Source organism: Somniosus microcephalus, chromosome 14 (genome assembly GCF_052327205.1).
Source record: "Somniosus microcephalus isolate GS21.2 chromosome 14, FLI_Smic_1.0, whole genome shotgun sequence".
Taxonomy (NCBI): Eukaryota; Metazoa; Chordata; class Chondrichthyes; order Squaliformes; family Somniosidae; genus Somniosus; species Somniosus microcephalus.
Genome location: NC_141000.1, coordinates 106,363,276 through 106,379,701, shown reverse-complemented (window position 1 = coordinate 106,379,701; position 16,426 = coordinate 106,363,276). Strand labels below are relative to the sequence as shown.

Here is a 16,426-nt window from a genome sequence, read left to right as displayed (position 1 = left end):
GCCCTTCTCCGTCTGGCCATGACTGGCACTCTCTCACGGCGTCTCTGATCCCTTTGAATGCAATGCAGAAAGCCAACGTTTCCACCCATTGTAGCCCCCATTACAGTATATGTGGCGACTCAAGGCTATGGCACTGAAAGTGAAATCCAAGTGCAAAGCTCTGGCCTGAAGCCAGAAGTACCTGTGCGAGCGCGGAGTCAAAGCAGAAAGCTCTCTGCCTTTGTCTCTCTCACAGAAGGATTGGCACAAAATGGCTGTCACTTATAATGCAGGAGGAGTCCCCTTTAAATAGCACCCCCCGCACCGACTGGGAACCGTTCCCCTCTACCAGTCGCTGGGGGCGCCAGGCGCAAAGAAGGGCGGCGCCACTGAAGTTCCGGTTTGGGGCGCACAAAGGGCGTTGCACGATGAAATGACGTCAGGATCTGCGCGCGCAGCTGAGCGCGCGCAAAGACTTTGCGCCGACGCTAAATCTCTAGTGAAGTTGGGGAGAGGCGCAGATCGCCTAGCGCCCAACATCTCCTCCTCCTAAGGCGCTACCGGCTGGCGCAAGCAACTGAATTTCTAGGCCATTGTCTCCGATATTGCTCAAGTGCACCCTTGGCCCAAAGCAAAGCCCAGGACGATGGGAGTCCATCACTGGATCATCTGCTCGTCCAACTGAAATCTGCATCGATGACAGGGACTAATTTAATGGGAGAGAGAAGACAGACCAAAGGGGGGTAAACAATACAGATAAAACGAAATGGTTCAACATGTTCAGTTATGGTCAGACAATTTCTGTACAGATCTAGCAGCAGAAACGGAAATTGGTCAATGTCTGTAATACTGTACCAGCAGAGTCGCCGTTGCCTTAATTTCACCAGATACAAAATATTTTTTCCAATGCAATAAAAATAAGTATAAACCTGCAGTGGCCTCTGCACCCTCTGTATATAACCAAAACCCCCTTCAATCTAAACAGAGGAAACTACAAGGGTATGAGGGACAAGTTGGCCATGGTAGATTGGGAGACTACACTAAAAAGGTATGAAGGTGGACATACAATGGCTAACATTCAAGGAAATAATGCATAATTTGCAACAAACATATATTCCTCTAGGGCATAAAAACCCAAAAGGAAAAGTGGTCCAACCATGGCTAACAAAAGAAATTAAAGCTAGTATTAAGTCAAAGGAGGAAGCTTATAAACTTGCCAGAAAAAGCAGTCAGCCTGAGGATTGGGATCTTTTTAGAAATCAGTAAAGGGGGACCAAGAAATTGATAAAGAAAGGGAAAATGGAATATGAGCACAAACTAGCAAAAAATATAAAAACGGATTGTAAAAGCTTCTATAGGTATGTGAAAAGGAAAAGACTGGCGAAGGTAAATGTAGGTCCTTTAGAGTCAGACGGGAGAATTTATAATAGGGAATGAGGAAATGGCAGAGAAATTAAATACTTTGTTTGTCTTCACGGAGGAAGACACAAAAAAACTCCCAGAAATACGAGAAAACGAAGGGTGTGACGAGAATGAGGAACTTAAAGAAATTATTATTAGTTAAAAAATACAGGAAACTCTCGATTTACCGGCACCCAAACAAACGGAAATCTCGGTTAACCGGCAAAATTCAGGAGTAGGTTCAGTTAAGTTTTTCTTCATATTAGTGGCCGTTTCTTGATTCTTGGCTGTGTAATCGGGGGTTTCTGCACTTGTTGCTAAACAACAGGGACGCTTGGTCTGTGGCCGGACTTCTTGCACCTGTTGCTAAGCAACAGGGAAGCCTGGATTTGTGGCTGTGTACGGAGCTCTCGTACCTTTTAACTATAACTCTCGGTAATCCGGACTTTGATAAACCAGCACCACACCGGTCCCGGATAAAAAAGAGTTTCCTGTACTAGCAAAATTAATGGGACTAAAAGTCAATAAATCCCAAGGACCGGATGACCTACATCCTAGGATTTTGAAAGAGGTGGCCATTGGGATAGCGGATGCATTGATTGTCATCTTCCAAAATTCTATAGATTCTGGAATGGTTCCTGTAAATTGGAGGATAGCAAATGTAACCCCGCTAATTTAAGAAAGGAGGGAAGAGAGAAAACGGGGAACTACAGACCTGTTAGTCTCATCAGTAGTTGGGAAAATGCTGGAATCTATTATAAAGGATGCAATAACTGGGCACTTAGAAACTAATAGCAAGATTGGGCAGAGTCAACGTGGATTTATGAAAGGGAAATCCTGTTTGACAAACCTATTGGAGTTCGTGGAGGATGTATCCAGTGGAGTAGACAAAAGGGGTGTATTTGGATTTTCAGAAGGCCTTCGATAAGATCCCACACAAGAGGTTAGTGAACAAAATTAGGGCACATGGAATTGGGGGTAATATACTAGCATGGATTGAGAATTGGTTAACAGACAGAAAACAAAGAGTAGGGATAAATGGGTCTTTTTCAGGATGGCAGGCTGTGACTAGTGGGGTACTGCAAGGATCGGTGCTTGGGCCCCAGCTATTCACAATCTATATCAATGATTTGGATGAGGGGACTAAATGTAACATTTCCAAATTTGCTGATGACACAAAGCTAGGCGGCAGTGTCAGTTGCGAAGAGGATGTGAAGAGGCTTCAAGGGGATCGCGACAGGCTCAGTGAGTGGACGAGAACATGGCAGACAGAATATAATGTGAATAAATGTGAAGTTATCCACTTTGGTAGAAAAAACAAAGGCAGAGTATTTCCTAAATGGTGAAAGATTGGGGAATGCAGATGCTCAAAAGGGACCTAGGTGTCCTTGTACATGAGTCACAAAGTGAATGTGCACGTGCAGCAAGCCATTAGGAAGGCAAATGGTATGCTGGCCTTCATTACAAGAGGATTTGAGTACAGGATTAAAAAGAAGTCTTACTCCAATTATATAGGGCCTTGGTGAGACCACACCTGGAGTACTGTGTATAATTTTGGTCGCCTTACCTAAGGAAGGAATTACTTGCCATAGAGGGAGTGCAACGAAGGTTCACGAGATTGATTCCTGGGATGGCGGGACTGTCGTATGAGAAGAGATTGAGTAAACTAGGCCTGTATTGTCTTGAATTCAGAAGAATGAGAGGGGATCTCATTGAAGCATACACAATTATTACAGGGCTTGATAGGGTGGATGCTGGGAGAATGTTTCCCTTGGCTGGAGAGTCTAGAACCAGGGGCCACAGCCTCAGGATAAAGGGTAGGCCATTAAGGACTGATGAGAAGACATTTCTTCACACAGAGGGTGGTGAATCTTTGGAATTCTCTACCCCAGAGGGCTGTGGAAGCTCAGTCATTGGGTATATTCAAAACAGAAGGCGATAGATTTCTGATGAGTAAAGGCTTCAAGGGATATAGTGATAAGGCCGGTGAATGGAATTGAGGCAGGTGGTCAGCCATGATCTCATTGAATGGCGGAGCAGGCTTGAAGGGCCGAATGGCCTACTCCTGCTCCTATTTCTTATGTTTTTATGACCCCCTTCCTAAAATTACCTCTGTTCTTGATGGCTAGCTCCAGGATGACCGGTGAAACCTTAAGATAGTCAACTTCAATAAAAAGAAACTTGAAAACATTAAAAATGTAATACAGCAATATTTTCTATATAGTTCAGAACTCTTAATCTAATTTTCTAAGATAAACCCAAAGGGGGAGAAATTCGGTATCGTCCCATTTGAGGCGCAAAGTTTAGTGCCTGGCGCTAATTATCGCCTCTGACTGCAAACTTGGCTTCTATCGCCCCTGGAGGTGATTGGAGTGCTAAATCAGGCGCTACACACTTCTCTCAAGGTGCTAATGCCGAGGAGCGAGGTGTTACCTCAGAGCGCTGGTGAAGCTCATGTGATGTCAGTCAGCAATGGAACACAAACACACTGGCACCGGCCAGTTCTTAAAGGGGAGGGTCGATCTTGCTCTCCATCCACACCCTGTTCATTGCAGCCTTGAATCTCGGCCTGGAGGGACCTGTACATCAATTCTGCTGGAAAGAACAATGGAGAGGCCCAGGGAAAGAGCTCGGAGTGCAGCCCCCATAGTCTCTTCTAAATCGATGCAAGGGTGGACAAATCAAAATGAACCTGCAAAGTGCTGCTCAGTCCCCAAAACTCCTTCACACAGCGTTGAATCTCTCCAGAAGTGTCTCTCTCTCTCTCTCGGAATGCATGGTGAAAAAATGTCACCGGCAAAGAGAGTCAGGAAGCGGCTGCCTTTAAAAGCGCCACCCCAGTCCCTTCCTGACTGCAAAACGTTCCCTCAACCTGTCGTTGCTAGTGGCAGGCGGCAAGGCAGGGGGCGCCATAATATCCGGTCCGGGGCATTGCACGCTCGACTGATGTCACGATCTGCGGGCGCAGGAGATCGTGGCGGTAGTGTTTAGTGCCGCCGCAAAATGTCTGGTCAATTTCGTGAGCGGCACAAACATCGCCGCGCCCGGCCTCTAGTTGCTTTGCACCCTATTAGCACCCTCTTAGGGCACTAACGGGAGGCGCAAAGCAACCAAATTTTCCCCCCAAAGTCCATAAAGATTACACACAGTTATTACAGTATTTATAGCACAGAAACAGGCCATTCGACCCAACAGGTCCATAAACCAGCGTTTATGCTCCACCCGAGCCGCCTCCTGCCCCTCTTCATCTAACCCCATCAACCTATCCTTCTATACCTTTCTTGCTCATGTGTTCATCCAGCTTCCCCTTAAATGTATCTATGCTAGTCGCTTCAACTACTCCACATTCTAAACCACTCTGGGTAAAGAAATTTCTCCTGAATTCCCTGTTGGATTCATCAATGACTATCTTACATTTATGGCCCCTTATTCTGGTCTCACTCGCAAGTGGAGATGTCTTCTCTATGTCTACCCTTTCATAATCTGGAAGACCTCTATCAGGTCATCCCTGATGCAGTAAGACAGGGTCTCACAAGCTGGTATAACTCATTCTCCAGTAAATGTTACACTAATTTGGTTAGAAGATGTGGTTTTCACTCCATGCATGTAGTATTTGGTATTACCTCCGATTACTTTCTTTTTCAGGCACTGAATGGAGGTGCGTTGTGTCTTTGGGTGGAGAAGCAGGAGGAAGACTGACTCTAGAATTCGAGCAACATCATTCAAGGACAGGGCACGGACAAGCCAACCCTGCGCTGCTGCACCAATCGCTCCATCTGAACAGTTCAGGCTGTCCAACACCACAAAGAGGCACCTGAACATGAGGATTAAACAAACGATATTAGATTGCAGAAATCATTTGTGCTGCTTTTACATAAGGGGGAAAAATTCAGTATCTACCATTTTGGGGTGCCAACATCACCTGGGCGCCAACTTTAGCGGCGCCGACCGCCAAATTCAGTTTTCACGCTTCAAGAGGGAGGTGGAGCGCTATTTCAAGCTTTCCACTTCCTTCTTAGAGCGCTAACCCCGAATTTCGGGGTGGCGCGTTCTGCAGCGCTACGCACTGGGCCACGTAGCGATGCCACATGGAAGGGCTCTTCCCCTCATTAAAGGGGAATGCCCAAGCCCACAACTCTGCGGGGCCCTACCTGGATCACCGGGGAGTGGGGTACCGTGCCGGGCTGCCGGATCGCGGCACGGACCCCACATTCAAAGACGCAACGGGCCGTGACAAATAAGTCGGACGATTTTTCCCCCCCTGCCCGCCACCACCTCTTTACTTATCGCTCTGCGAGCCTCCTGCCGCTCCACTCCCGCCCCCTGAATCGGTCGCGGTCAGCGCCCGGCACAGATTCAGGGGGCGCGGGCCAATTTTGCGGATGGGGCAAAAGGGGGGCGCTGCGCACAGTGATGTCGTCATCATCATCATCGCCTGCACAGCGGAGCGGGACGCTGCCGGTTACCGCTGAACTCCCGCCGAATTTAGCGGGAGTCGTTAGCAGCGCCGCACCCGGGCGAAAAGCCATTTGCGGAAATGCTATCGGAATGCGCCAAGGTAGCCAATTTCTAGCCCAAGGTGTTTAACAAGTACAGTGCAAATCATGAAATAACTTTCGGAATATCAAAAGCAAGCTTGAACTTTGACCTTCTAACTCTCTCCACCTCCAAACCCCTCTTCAAAACCTACCTACGCCATTAGTCATTTCCTCAACTCCTCTTCAAATAAGAATGGTACTGCCACTGAAGTGTCTCAGCGGCAGCACTCCCGTGAGCCAGACGGTTGTGGCTTCAAGCCCCACTCCAGGATCGGAGAACATAATCTAGGCTACCACTTCATTGCAGTACTAAGGAAAACCTTGCTGTGTGCATCTTGGCTGCTGTGTTGGCAGACAGACAATCAAGGGCGAGCTAAGTGTACAAACACTAGATGCCTCTGCTGGGTGGGAAAAAAAGTGCAGGAGGAAATCATAATGGCATGTTCATGTGTCATTGCAGCCAAACCGGAGTTCCATCGTTGGAAGAATCGAACAGTTAGCCAAACTGTGCGCTTCAAGTTCCTTCCCTCCCCCTGGATGAAAGCAAGATTCCCTCTTTTTTCATTAACAAAAAGTTTTTTTTTTTTTTTTTTTTAAAACCACGCTCACATCAAGCATCTGACCCCATCCGAGGCATATACCCAATTCCACTCAAACAAAAGCTGCACTTTAGATTTTTCCCCCCTTTCTCAATGTGCTGAAAAGCCCCCGCTTAAAATCGGGCCTCGAGTCAAGAGTTAATCCTGAAATATCAGAAATTCAACCTATTATTGCTTGCGACTATATTGCACCAAAGTGGTCGGAGATATGCTCAGGTGTCGTCAGCACAGACTGCAACCTGAAATATTAGGAGTACTTTGTGTTGTGTTATTTTACCCCACCCTGCCTCACATGAAGGTGCTTACTCTTCCAATGTTACCATCTGCCCTGGACAGTGACTTTTGGCAGGCTATTTAATCAATCACAACCGACCCCAATCCTGTCCTGATGGGACAACCATGCACAATACGTTTTCCAGTATGAGTCACTCGGTCGTGAGGAGGAGCGGGAACTGTGGCCAACCTTCCACTCCCGAGCCACTAAACCCAATTGTAGCATCCCTACCCACCTCCTTACTGGTTGAGGCTCCCTTTTTATTTCCTGGATGTTGATGCAAAGCTGTCAACTGTCTTTTCAGCCCATCCTTTTCCCTTTAAAAAGCAAACTTTCTAGATTATGGCATTACCTATCAAATGAACGAGTGCAGAAGGACGTTCTGTTGCCTTGAATGTCCCGGGTAAAATGCCACAATACCGAGAACCTAAAGAGCGTTTCCAATCTGATTCCCTGTGTGAGAAAAATAAAATAAGCATAAACAATGACGAATGTGTTCGCTTTGCTCAATAAACAGAAGCATTTAGATTTCATTTGTACTTGAGAATTCAAAGCTGCCAGCAGCTCAGCTTCCAAACATGTGAAACATTTGGTTCTGCGTTCTGCAGAGTGCATTGCCAAAGATTCTGATAGTGGAAAAAGATTAGAGGTGCGAAGAACAAGGTTTGTGCAGTACAGCCATGACCTGAAAAGAAAATGTTGTTCCCCTCTGGTTACAGTTTTCTGGAAGACTCAAGGGGCTAGAATTTCATCCAGGCCCCTTTTTGGGTCCAAGCTTGGCACCGCGGAGGCAGGACGTGCCCGAAACAAGAGGCCCGAGGCCGGAATAAAATTAGCATTTTATCTGTGAGCTGTTGGCTTATAGTCACAAGCAAAATAAGTTCTGATACTTCAGGAATAAGTATTGACCGAGGCCCGATTTTAATCAAAGGATTCTCCCCACATCGAGAGGGGGAAGAATTCTGAAGCGCAGCTTTTGTGCTCCACCTGGTTTCAGAGTGAAATGGGTATAGGCCTAGGACTGGGTCAGACGTTTGATGTGAAAGTGATGAGAAATTAAGAAAATATGCTTTTTTAAACAAAAAAAAGGGAACCCTACTTTCATCAAGGGGGGAGGGGGGGGGGGGGGGAGGGGATATGAAGCCTTCCTCCCTTTGGAAAAACAGCCAACATCCACTCTCCACTACCAGAAATGGGACCTCAGAAAACAGGGAATCATAAATCTGTATCCCACTGCTCTGTGATGTGCGGTCAGCTCGTCTTCCTCCCATGCCTTCGATGGTAATTGAATAGAGGATGTGTTAATGGTCCCATTATATGAGTAAGGAAGTATAGTCTATAATAACAACTTGCATTTATATAGCACCTTTAACATAGCAAAACGTCCCAAGGCGCTTCACAGGAGCGTAATCAAACATAATTTGTCACCAAGCCACATAAGGGGATATTAGGGCAGGTGGTCAAAGAGGTGGGTTTTAAGGAGCGTCTTAAAAGGAGAGGGGTGTGGAGAGGTTTAAGGAAGAAATTCCGGAGCTTAGGGCCTTGGCAGCTGAAGGCACAGCCGCCAATGGTGGAGAGATGAAAATCGAGGATGCTCAAGAGGCCAAAATATGCATCAGTACACAAGGACAGATGTTGAGGTTTTCTCCTTAAATAACAACCTGCTAATTAAGCCATATTATAAAACATATATTTCAAGGTTGAATTTTCCCTGGGTTATATTAGCTGACGATTAATATGAAGAAAAACAATAATCTGCTGTTATTTAACGAGGAATTTCAGGTCCATCATTCAAATATGAAGAGCTGAGAAATCTTTTTATTTCTTTAAAGAATGAAAATCCCAGGTAGGTTTAAAGATATGAATCAGAGATCAAGAATCAGTAGTCGGAAAGTCAGTGTTGCAATTACTAGCACAAACTCTGTCAGACTTTGAAATAAAAATGAATCTGTGCGTGAAATGGGCTCATCAGTATTTGATAAAGCAGGAAGTGAAACAAACAGAGACCGCATAAAATAAAGAGTGAAAACTAGACAATCGCAAGCAGAAAAAAATACTTCCGTGCTTTTCTGGTAGAATAAATAAACTAATGGTGAAACATGTTAGCTTTGCTTAATAACAGGAGCAATTGGACGAGTCACTTGAGACCAACAGCTGCCCTTCCCATCCTTAAAAAAAAAAAAAAAATTCATTCACAGGATGTGGGCATCGCTGGCAAGGCCAGCATTTATTTGCCCATCCCTAATTGCCCTCGAGAAGATGATGGTGAGCTGCCTTCTTGAACCGCTGCAGTCCGTACAGTGCTGTTAGGGAGGGAGCTCTAGGATTTTGACCCAGCGACGATGAAGGTTTTCCTGTGAACTCGACATTTAATATTGCAAGAATTAAGGAAGCAAATAGAACTGGGGATAAAATTCTAAATTCACTCTATTCATTCTCCAGTAAATAATTTACTATCAATCAACGTTCCAAATTTCTTTGGAATAATGTACTACGAATCAGACAGAAATTAAATGTACTTCAACTTTTTTTTAAAAATTTCACCATTCTTAGTCAGTCGAGGAACATTACAACAAAATCTATTGTACTGTAATAAGAAGCCTCTGAACAACTACATAAACAGAAAAACTAGGTAAACATTCAGGTTTAAAAAAAAAATTTTGTAACAATGCAACTCATTAATATTAGTACCTACTGAAAATTTGGTTTCATTTACTCATTGTGTTAGAGGAGAACGAAACAATAATGATTAAAGAAATAAAAAAGAAACCTACTTTATTCTTGTGGAGCAAGGCCTGGCAAATAATGTCCTCGCAAATGTTGGGAGACGGGGCAATGCAATGCAATTTATAGAAGAGTTCAACGCAGGTGATGTGGTGCTCCCTGCTCTCCTTATTGAGCTGGTTCCATAGCACATGTGCAACCCTCTGGTTTTTAAGAAAATTAATAGATATATATTTGTAAAATACAAAACATTAAATTTAGCCAGTATTTAAATATACATTTAAAAAGCATGCATTCAGATGATGACCTGGAAGTATTAAGGTTCCACAATCTACAAGGGGACTAAGCGGATAGCTATTTTGAGAGCGCCAGCATAGACATAATGGGCTGAATGGTTGCCTGTTGTGCTATATTTTGTGATTCACTGAAGAGGTGCCCTAGAGGCATAGTAAATCAAGATTTTATATATAATATAATAAAAACAGAAAATGCTGGAGATGCTCAGCAGGTCAGGCAGCATCTGTGAAGAGAGAAACAGAGTTAACGTTTCAGGTCGATGACCTTTCGTCAGAACGGGGAAAAAGCAGGAAATGGAACAGATTTTTAAGCAAGTGTAGGGGCTGGGAAAGGAGGGAGGGGATGAGAACAAAAGGGAAGGTCTGTGATAGGATAGAAGGTAGGAGAGGTTAAGAGACATTAAGAGATACTCAAGGCAAAAGGCACATTTTATATACGTTTCCTACAGTATTGTTCACACTGGTTTGGAGGATATGCAGTTTTATAATATATGAGTGTTATCAACAAAGTGTGGGTGTGGGTGTAACAGTGCCATGGACTGGAATCAGCACAGGTTTGATCAGTTTGTGATGCGCTCTCCAAGGAGTGACATTTTCCCCACATCAAAAAAGCTGACCCTACGACCTCCTGGCATCCACACAGGGCTCATTTGCAGTGATCTGGGAAAAGGGCTGCCCACCCTCGTGTATACACACACACCCCCCAAGTCTCTCAACTGTTCAAGAACTTCTCAAAAGTAAGCTTACAGCGAAACAGTTTTGTTACTATGCTTATTTACCATGTTTTGGTATGAATAATCTGTAGGGACAAAAAAATATTATGTGACACTCTTAATTCAGCATCTTGAATTGCTTCCCCCATTACCACTCATTGATGGACTATACCTACCAGTCCTACACCCCCAGTGTTATGCCACTCAAAAGATTCTTTCCAGGGACAACTCAAATTTGGAAGGACCCAAGTCTATTGTTACATCGTGAACTGTTTTCACAGTTCAAGTCGACATAGTATAAAGATTTTACACATAATCTTGTCACAGTTGAGCAAAATCCCAGTGACAAATATGCTAAGTAACATCGCCCAACTAACGTACCTGATAAAAATTGGTTCTCTCGGCAATAAGCTTCAATGTTGCTGGTGTAATAGGCGGTACGGTCATCATCTGCAACTTCCCAAGGAAGGCTCTGTATTCAGAACTTCTGGAACGCTTGACTTTGTCTTCAATGACGAGTGCCAGTGACTGAGAGTGATTGATGATTTCCAGCAAAGTGGATATTGCTACGTTTTGCACGTGGCAATCACTGATGCAGCAAGACAGAGTCATCAGTGACTTCAGCCAGAGAGGAAGCCAACCATCACCATCGCCTGAAAGATTCAAGCACAGACAGATGCGCACATTAGAGACATCTCATCAATAACAAGAAAGCTTACTGACAAAAAGTTGCTTTAGTACACCAAAAGAATATTAATTGTGCCAAAACAGAATTACAGCAGCAGTAGGGTGGAGAGTTATCCTTGGATCAAAATCTCAATCTTCTTCAGTTTCAGTGGTAAGGGACAAGATCAGCTCAAACTGTTAAAGATGACTTGCAGTTCAAGTAGCCCAAGAAGGGAAGAGGGCAATAAAATATTTAAAGGGCGGCACACAATGATCTACTAAAGGCGGAGTGGGTTGATCCAGCATGTATCTGGCCCACACAACTAAGAAGATTCCCAGGTTTAATTCCCGCTGACTGCCAGGCAGGGAGTAGGGATACTACAATCGGCCGTAGTGTGCTTGGGCCAAGGAGAAGAAAATCAGTCAGGGTTTCCACTCTTGATCATTAACCAGTGACTGCTCCTGGAAGGCAAGGACAGGACTGGACTTGGCCTTTACATCAGCAGAGTCGAGTAAACTGGCAACACTCAAGATTCCAGACTCAAACATGAAGGGAGGGCATGTTAGCGCAGGACTGGAGGGCACTGGTGCCCCCTGAACCATACACCTGCAGGAATCAACGCTCTGAGAAGTGGTGTGATTGGAGGGGGGCCAAAAATAAGAGGGGTAGAAAATGGAGAAGGGGGAAATTCATCCTCAAAGAAAAAGGAATACACACACACACGAGCTTACCAACATCTTGGAATGCAGACAAGTAAAACGTTTCAATCTCTTTGAAAGACAGATACATGGGAAAACTGCTGCACTCCAGCAGAAGCTGGCAGGTGGCAGCAAATGCCAGTCTGCAATCTTCTGTCACCTCGTCCACTTCCTGCAGCATATGATCTACGTCCCAATTCTCGGCTCCCTTCACACAATTCTCAGCGTCGTTCTGCATGAAGAACCCTCGCTGCCGTTTCTTCTGTTTTGACGTTGGCACGCGAACGGTGAAGAAATCAGACAGCATTTGTTTAAACTGTGGCACGGTGATCTGTTTTTTGTCCCACGTCTTCCTTCCTCCTTTGGTGCCCATTTTCTCACCCTCGCCCTGTGCCCGACAGTTGGTCCCAAAGATATACTTTAATGTAAAGTGCGCTAGGAGCTGCTGTATATTCTGCACGGACGTTTGAATGCTTCCGCTGCTCTCCCACACGCTGGTGTTGTCAGAAGACACTCTTGGGTTGCTGTGGTCCTGGGACCTCTCCAGCACCATCACACTCAATCCAATTCCACTGTCTTCAGATCGCAGTGGAGGGAAGATTGTATCTGCTCCCTCTTCCGGACTGTGCTCGGCGTCAGACATGGTTTCGCTAGTTTCCTCCCGTAAGGGACTCTGAAAGCGCACCATTAATAAACATTGGTTATCAGGGTGCTTTGTCAAAATACAAGTCTTGCATTATACAGAGCCTTGAATGTACCACGAACTTAAATTCAGCAGAACAGATTGATTAGGAATAGCATGGTTTACAGTAAAGGAACTCGTGAAAATCATCCAAAAAGATTTTCTCCTAAATTCATAGTTGAATGTGATGTTAACATTGATCAGCAGTATTAAACAAATATACACTCAGCGGTTTGTTAAAATACAAAAAGTCTGCCTAGTGAGTTCTGCTGAACAATGATACTTCTTTGCACTGTGTAGGTTAGATTACACATTCCCCTACGTTATAACAGTGACTACACATCCAAAGTACTTGATAGGCAGGACATCCTGGGGGTCATTCAAGGTGCTATATAATTGCAAGTTCATTCTCTCTTTTATTATAGAAATTTACAGCACAGAAGGAGGCCATTTCGGCCCATCATGTTCAACACTTAAATGTTGAGTTGGAGGAAGAGATGTCTCCTCCAAGGCTTAGTGTAGGACAAGCTGTCTGATGGCTTGGAAGCAGGAGAGGGGGGGTCGAGAGAAGTGAGAGAGGGGTAGGGCTGTGAAAGCATACATGTGAAAGGTGTACCCCATGACTGTAGATGATGTGATCAAGTGGAAGCACATAGATAAAAAAAGTTATACATTTATACAAAAAGAGCACGGTGGTGAGGGTCTGGAACTTACCGCCTGAAAGGGTGGTAGAGGCAGAAACCCTCACTGTATTTAAAAGTACTTGGATATGCACTTGAAGTGCCGTAACCTACAGGGCTACGGACCAAGAGCTGGAAAGTGGGATTAGGCTGGATAGATCTTTTACTGCCGGCACAGACACGATGGGCCAAATGGCCTCCTCCTGTGCCGTAAATTTCTTCCATGATTAAGATGATTCTTGGGGGAAACTATGGAAGTGACATTGCAGAGGAAGGAATATCTAGGATACTGGAATACAAGGATTATTCATTTAAAATTGAGGAGAGGCGTTAAGGGAAATTTATTTACGCTGAGGGTTGTTGGAGCGTGAAATGTTTCCCCACAGAGTATTTAAGGGAGAAGTCATTGCAACTTTTAAGAGAAAAGTGGATAAACATTTGAAGCAGACGCTGAAACTGGACCGCAGGGAGAGAGCAAAGCAATGGGATTAGATTTGGATTGCTCTAGCAAAGAGCTGGCACAGACACGATGAGCTTAAAGCCCTCCTTCTGTGCCATAAACTCCAATGGTTCTATGGAGTCCTATTCTATGTGCCTCCCCATACCTCACCTAAGCCGTCATTGTTCAAGTAACGAGCGTTTGAAGGCTATTCAACTTCATATCAAGTCTAATCCCCAATTCCTCACACGACCTCCACAAACGTTCATTTTGAGCAGAGGTCACTGAATACTGATCGAGAGCAGGAACCTTAATGGATACTTCCCCCCCCCCCCTGTTCATAACCCAAGGACGTGGACACCAAATGTGGTGCTGCCTACTGCCACCCTAGCTGAGATCAGCTAACTCACACAGACCTGGGATCAAACTATGGACCTTGTTGGTGTGACCACACCTTTCCCCCCCCACCAACCACCAGAACAACCTTACCTCAGCTTGTCTTCCAGTATCCAGCTCAACTTCTCGTTCGCTCCGTGCATCGGTGTCCACGAATGCTGCAGGCAACTGAATTTTGCCGAGTGTCTTATAGCACATCTTCAGACTCTTCGTGAGCTCTTGCAGACTCAGGCTTTCCATGTGTTCCATCAAACTTTGAACAATGTGACACAGCATTTGTGGAAGATACTGGGTCTGAATTTCAGAATACAGCTCCTGAAGACAATGGTGAATAGGTTGCATTACACATTACTCTATTGCAGAAGAGAATACAATACATTTTAGCCAACGATATCTATCGTGGGTTATACCTGACACACATATACAGGACTGTAAGTTTGGGAGAAATGCTCCTCTAACTCCAATAATAATTCAAGACAAACTCCAGAATATTTACCTGTACTCATCCCCATGATTCAACACTGGACTGCTTATCCCACCCACTGCGCCCCCCCCACCCCCCACCACCCGATCCACATGACAAAAGACACTATACATCATGCACACAACACAAATGACAAATCAGACAGAAGCTAAAGTCTTAGCCCTCAAAAGAGCCCTTTATGAACTATAGCTCTCCCCAATCCACATTTTCTCTTTTTAATGAACTATTATTCTCCATCGTGGGAGTTTTTTTTTCCATGTTAATAAAAAAAAAGGTAGAAAGATAACAGTCTGCTCATACCTTCTGAAGGCAAGTCCATGGAGTCAATCAGTGCAAGTAAACAGAAAGACAGAATTATATGCAATAGTTTTATTGGCTGCATTTATGTAAATTTATCTAGTTTGCCCACACAATTCCCATTCCTTTAAATTTATTTCCACGGGGAGGGAGACATTAAGTAGAGGCTGAACACAACCCCAAAGGTGGGGTGGGGTGGGGGGAGAGCAGGGAAGAAGAGAGAACATCTGTCTGTCGCTGGTTTAAGAACTGAATATTCAAAAATAGATAGTGCATAAAATTTATTTGTAGAGTAGAAGCAGCTAAATGCAAAGAATGTACTTTTTGCCAAGTTTTTAAAACAATGCCATCACCATTGTTAGGCGGTTGGGCCAATAATTTTTAGTTACTATCTTGAGCACAGAATTACCCAGGAACCAGAACCAGTGAGAAATAAAAAAATAACGTAGTGTTAACCCTTCGAGGGCTACAGCACCATCAAAATAAAATTACAATGAAGTTGAATCCAAGAATAATGGAAATGTCTGCACATTTCAATTCCATTTTCAGCAATCAAAATTACATTTTTTGTTTTGCAAATCTACTGGCCCAAGGCCAGCAGGCACTGAAATCTGATTATCTGGACCTCAAAGTTCCAAGTAAGTAAAGGCATTGTTGGAAAAAAAACACTCCATCACATTAACTTTAATGTATTATAAAGCACATTTTGTGATGAATACATCCACCCAGGTCACTGTAGGAGTGTGTGTCGGGGGCATGTGGCTGAGGAAGATGGTGTGATGAAAGTCATGTACAATTCATAGAGTTTTAAGAGGTGTACCCTGCATCATTTATTTACAGCAGATTTTTTTCCCTAGATATTAACCATTTAATCCCCTCCCCATCCTCCTTTATTGCATTTGATATCAATTTTCTTCTCAATTAAATCTTCTTCCATTTCTTTTACTCTTCATTTTTTCTCCTTAGTTTTGGAAAACGCTCACCCCTTCCCCTCCACCCGCATATTACTTCTCAACAGGCATCTGTCCAAGTGCAATTGTTGCACGCATTTCATTCTGAACTACCACCTCCGGCAGTGGTTGTGCCTTTAAAGCATTCGGAAGGAATTGTTGTTATCAACTGCTGGTTCAGTAGGTTGAAGGATTCATGTTTGGGGGGTAGGAAAACATGAAGAATTGACAAAATGGCCTTCTTCATTCCTAAATTCTTGCCTCTGTGCCACGGTGCTTACTTGGACCAGCGATATTGTTGTAATGTCACTTCCCAGCCACTGGATAATGCTACGCAAAAAAACCTACTGCTGGTGCCACCGTGTCTGGAGTCGGGTACTACAAACAATATACAGTAAACTCTTTCGTATCCGGCACCTACGGGACCAGGATGGTGCTGGTTGATAAAAAATTCTGGATAACGGAGAGGTATACCTACCGAGGCAATTTATATATCGGCCGACCTCGGACCAGAAGGTGGCAATTCTGTGGGGGTGTTCCGAACTCAGGAGGGGAGGTGGGACATGGAGTGGCAATGGCCCAAGCTGGTTATTCTGGCCCCACAAAAAT

At 44.4% G+C, this 16,426-nt stretch overlaps 1 protein-coding gene across 4 annotated transcripts in view; it reads right to left on the bottom strand.

The window, feature by feature from the left end:
* Nucleotides 1-16,426, bottom strand: part of dop1b (DOP1 leucine zipper like protein B) — a 168,609-nt gene that overhangs the window by 45,552 nt on the left and 106,631 nt on the right. For all 4 annotated transcript variants that reach the window (XM_086007130.1, XM_086007132.1, XM_086007129.1 and 1 more), the window contains exons 13-18: nucleotides 14,180-14,401; nucleotides 11,923-12,562; nucleotides 10,906-11,177; nucleotides 9,566-9,718; nucleotides 7,144-7,244; nucleotides 5,004-5,194 (exon numbers count right to left, since the gene is read on the bottom strand). In XM_086007130.1, coding sequence (XP_085863256.1) covers nucleotides 5,004-5,194; nucleotides 7,144-7,244; nucleotides 9,566-9,718; nucleotides 10,906-11,177; nucleotides 11,923-12,562; nucleotides 14,180-14,401 — 1,579 coding nt within the window. The remainder of the gene's footprint in view (nucleotides 1-5,003; nucleotides 5,195-7,143; nucleotides 7,245-9,565; nucleotides 9,719-10,905; nucleotides 11,178-11,922; nucleotides 12,563-14,179; nucleotides 14,402-16,426) is intronic.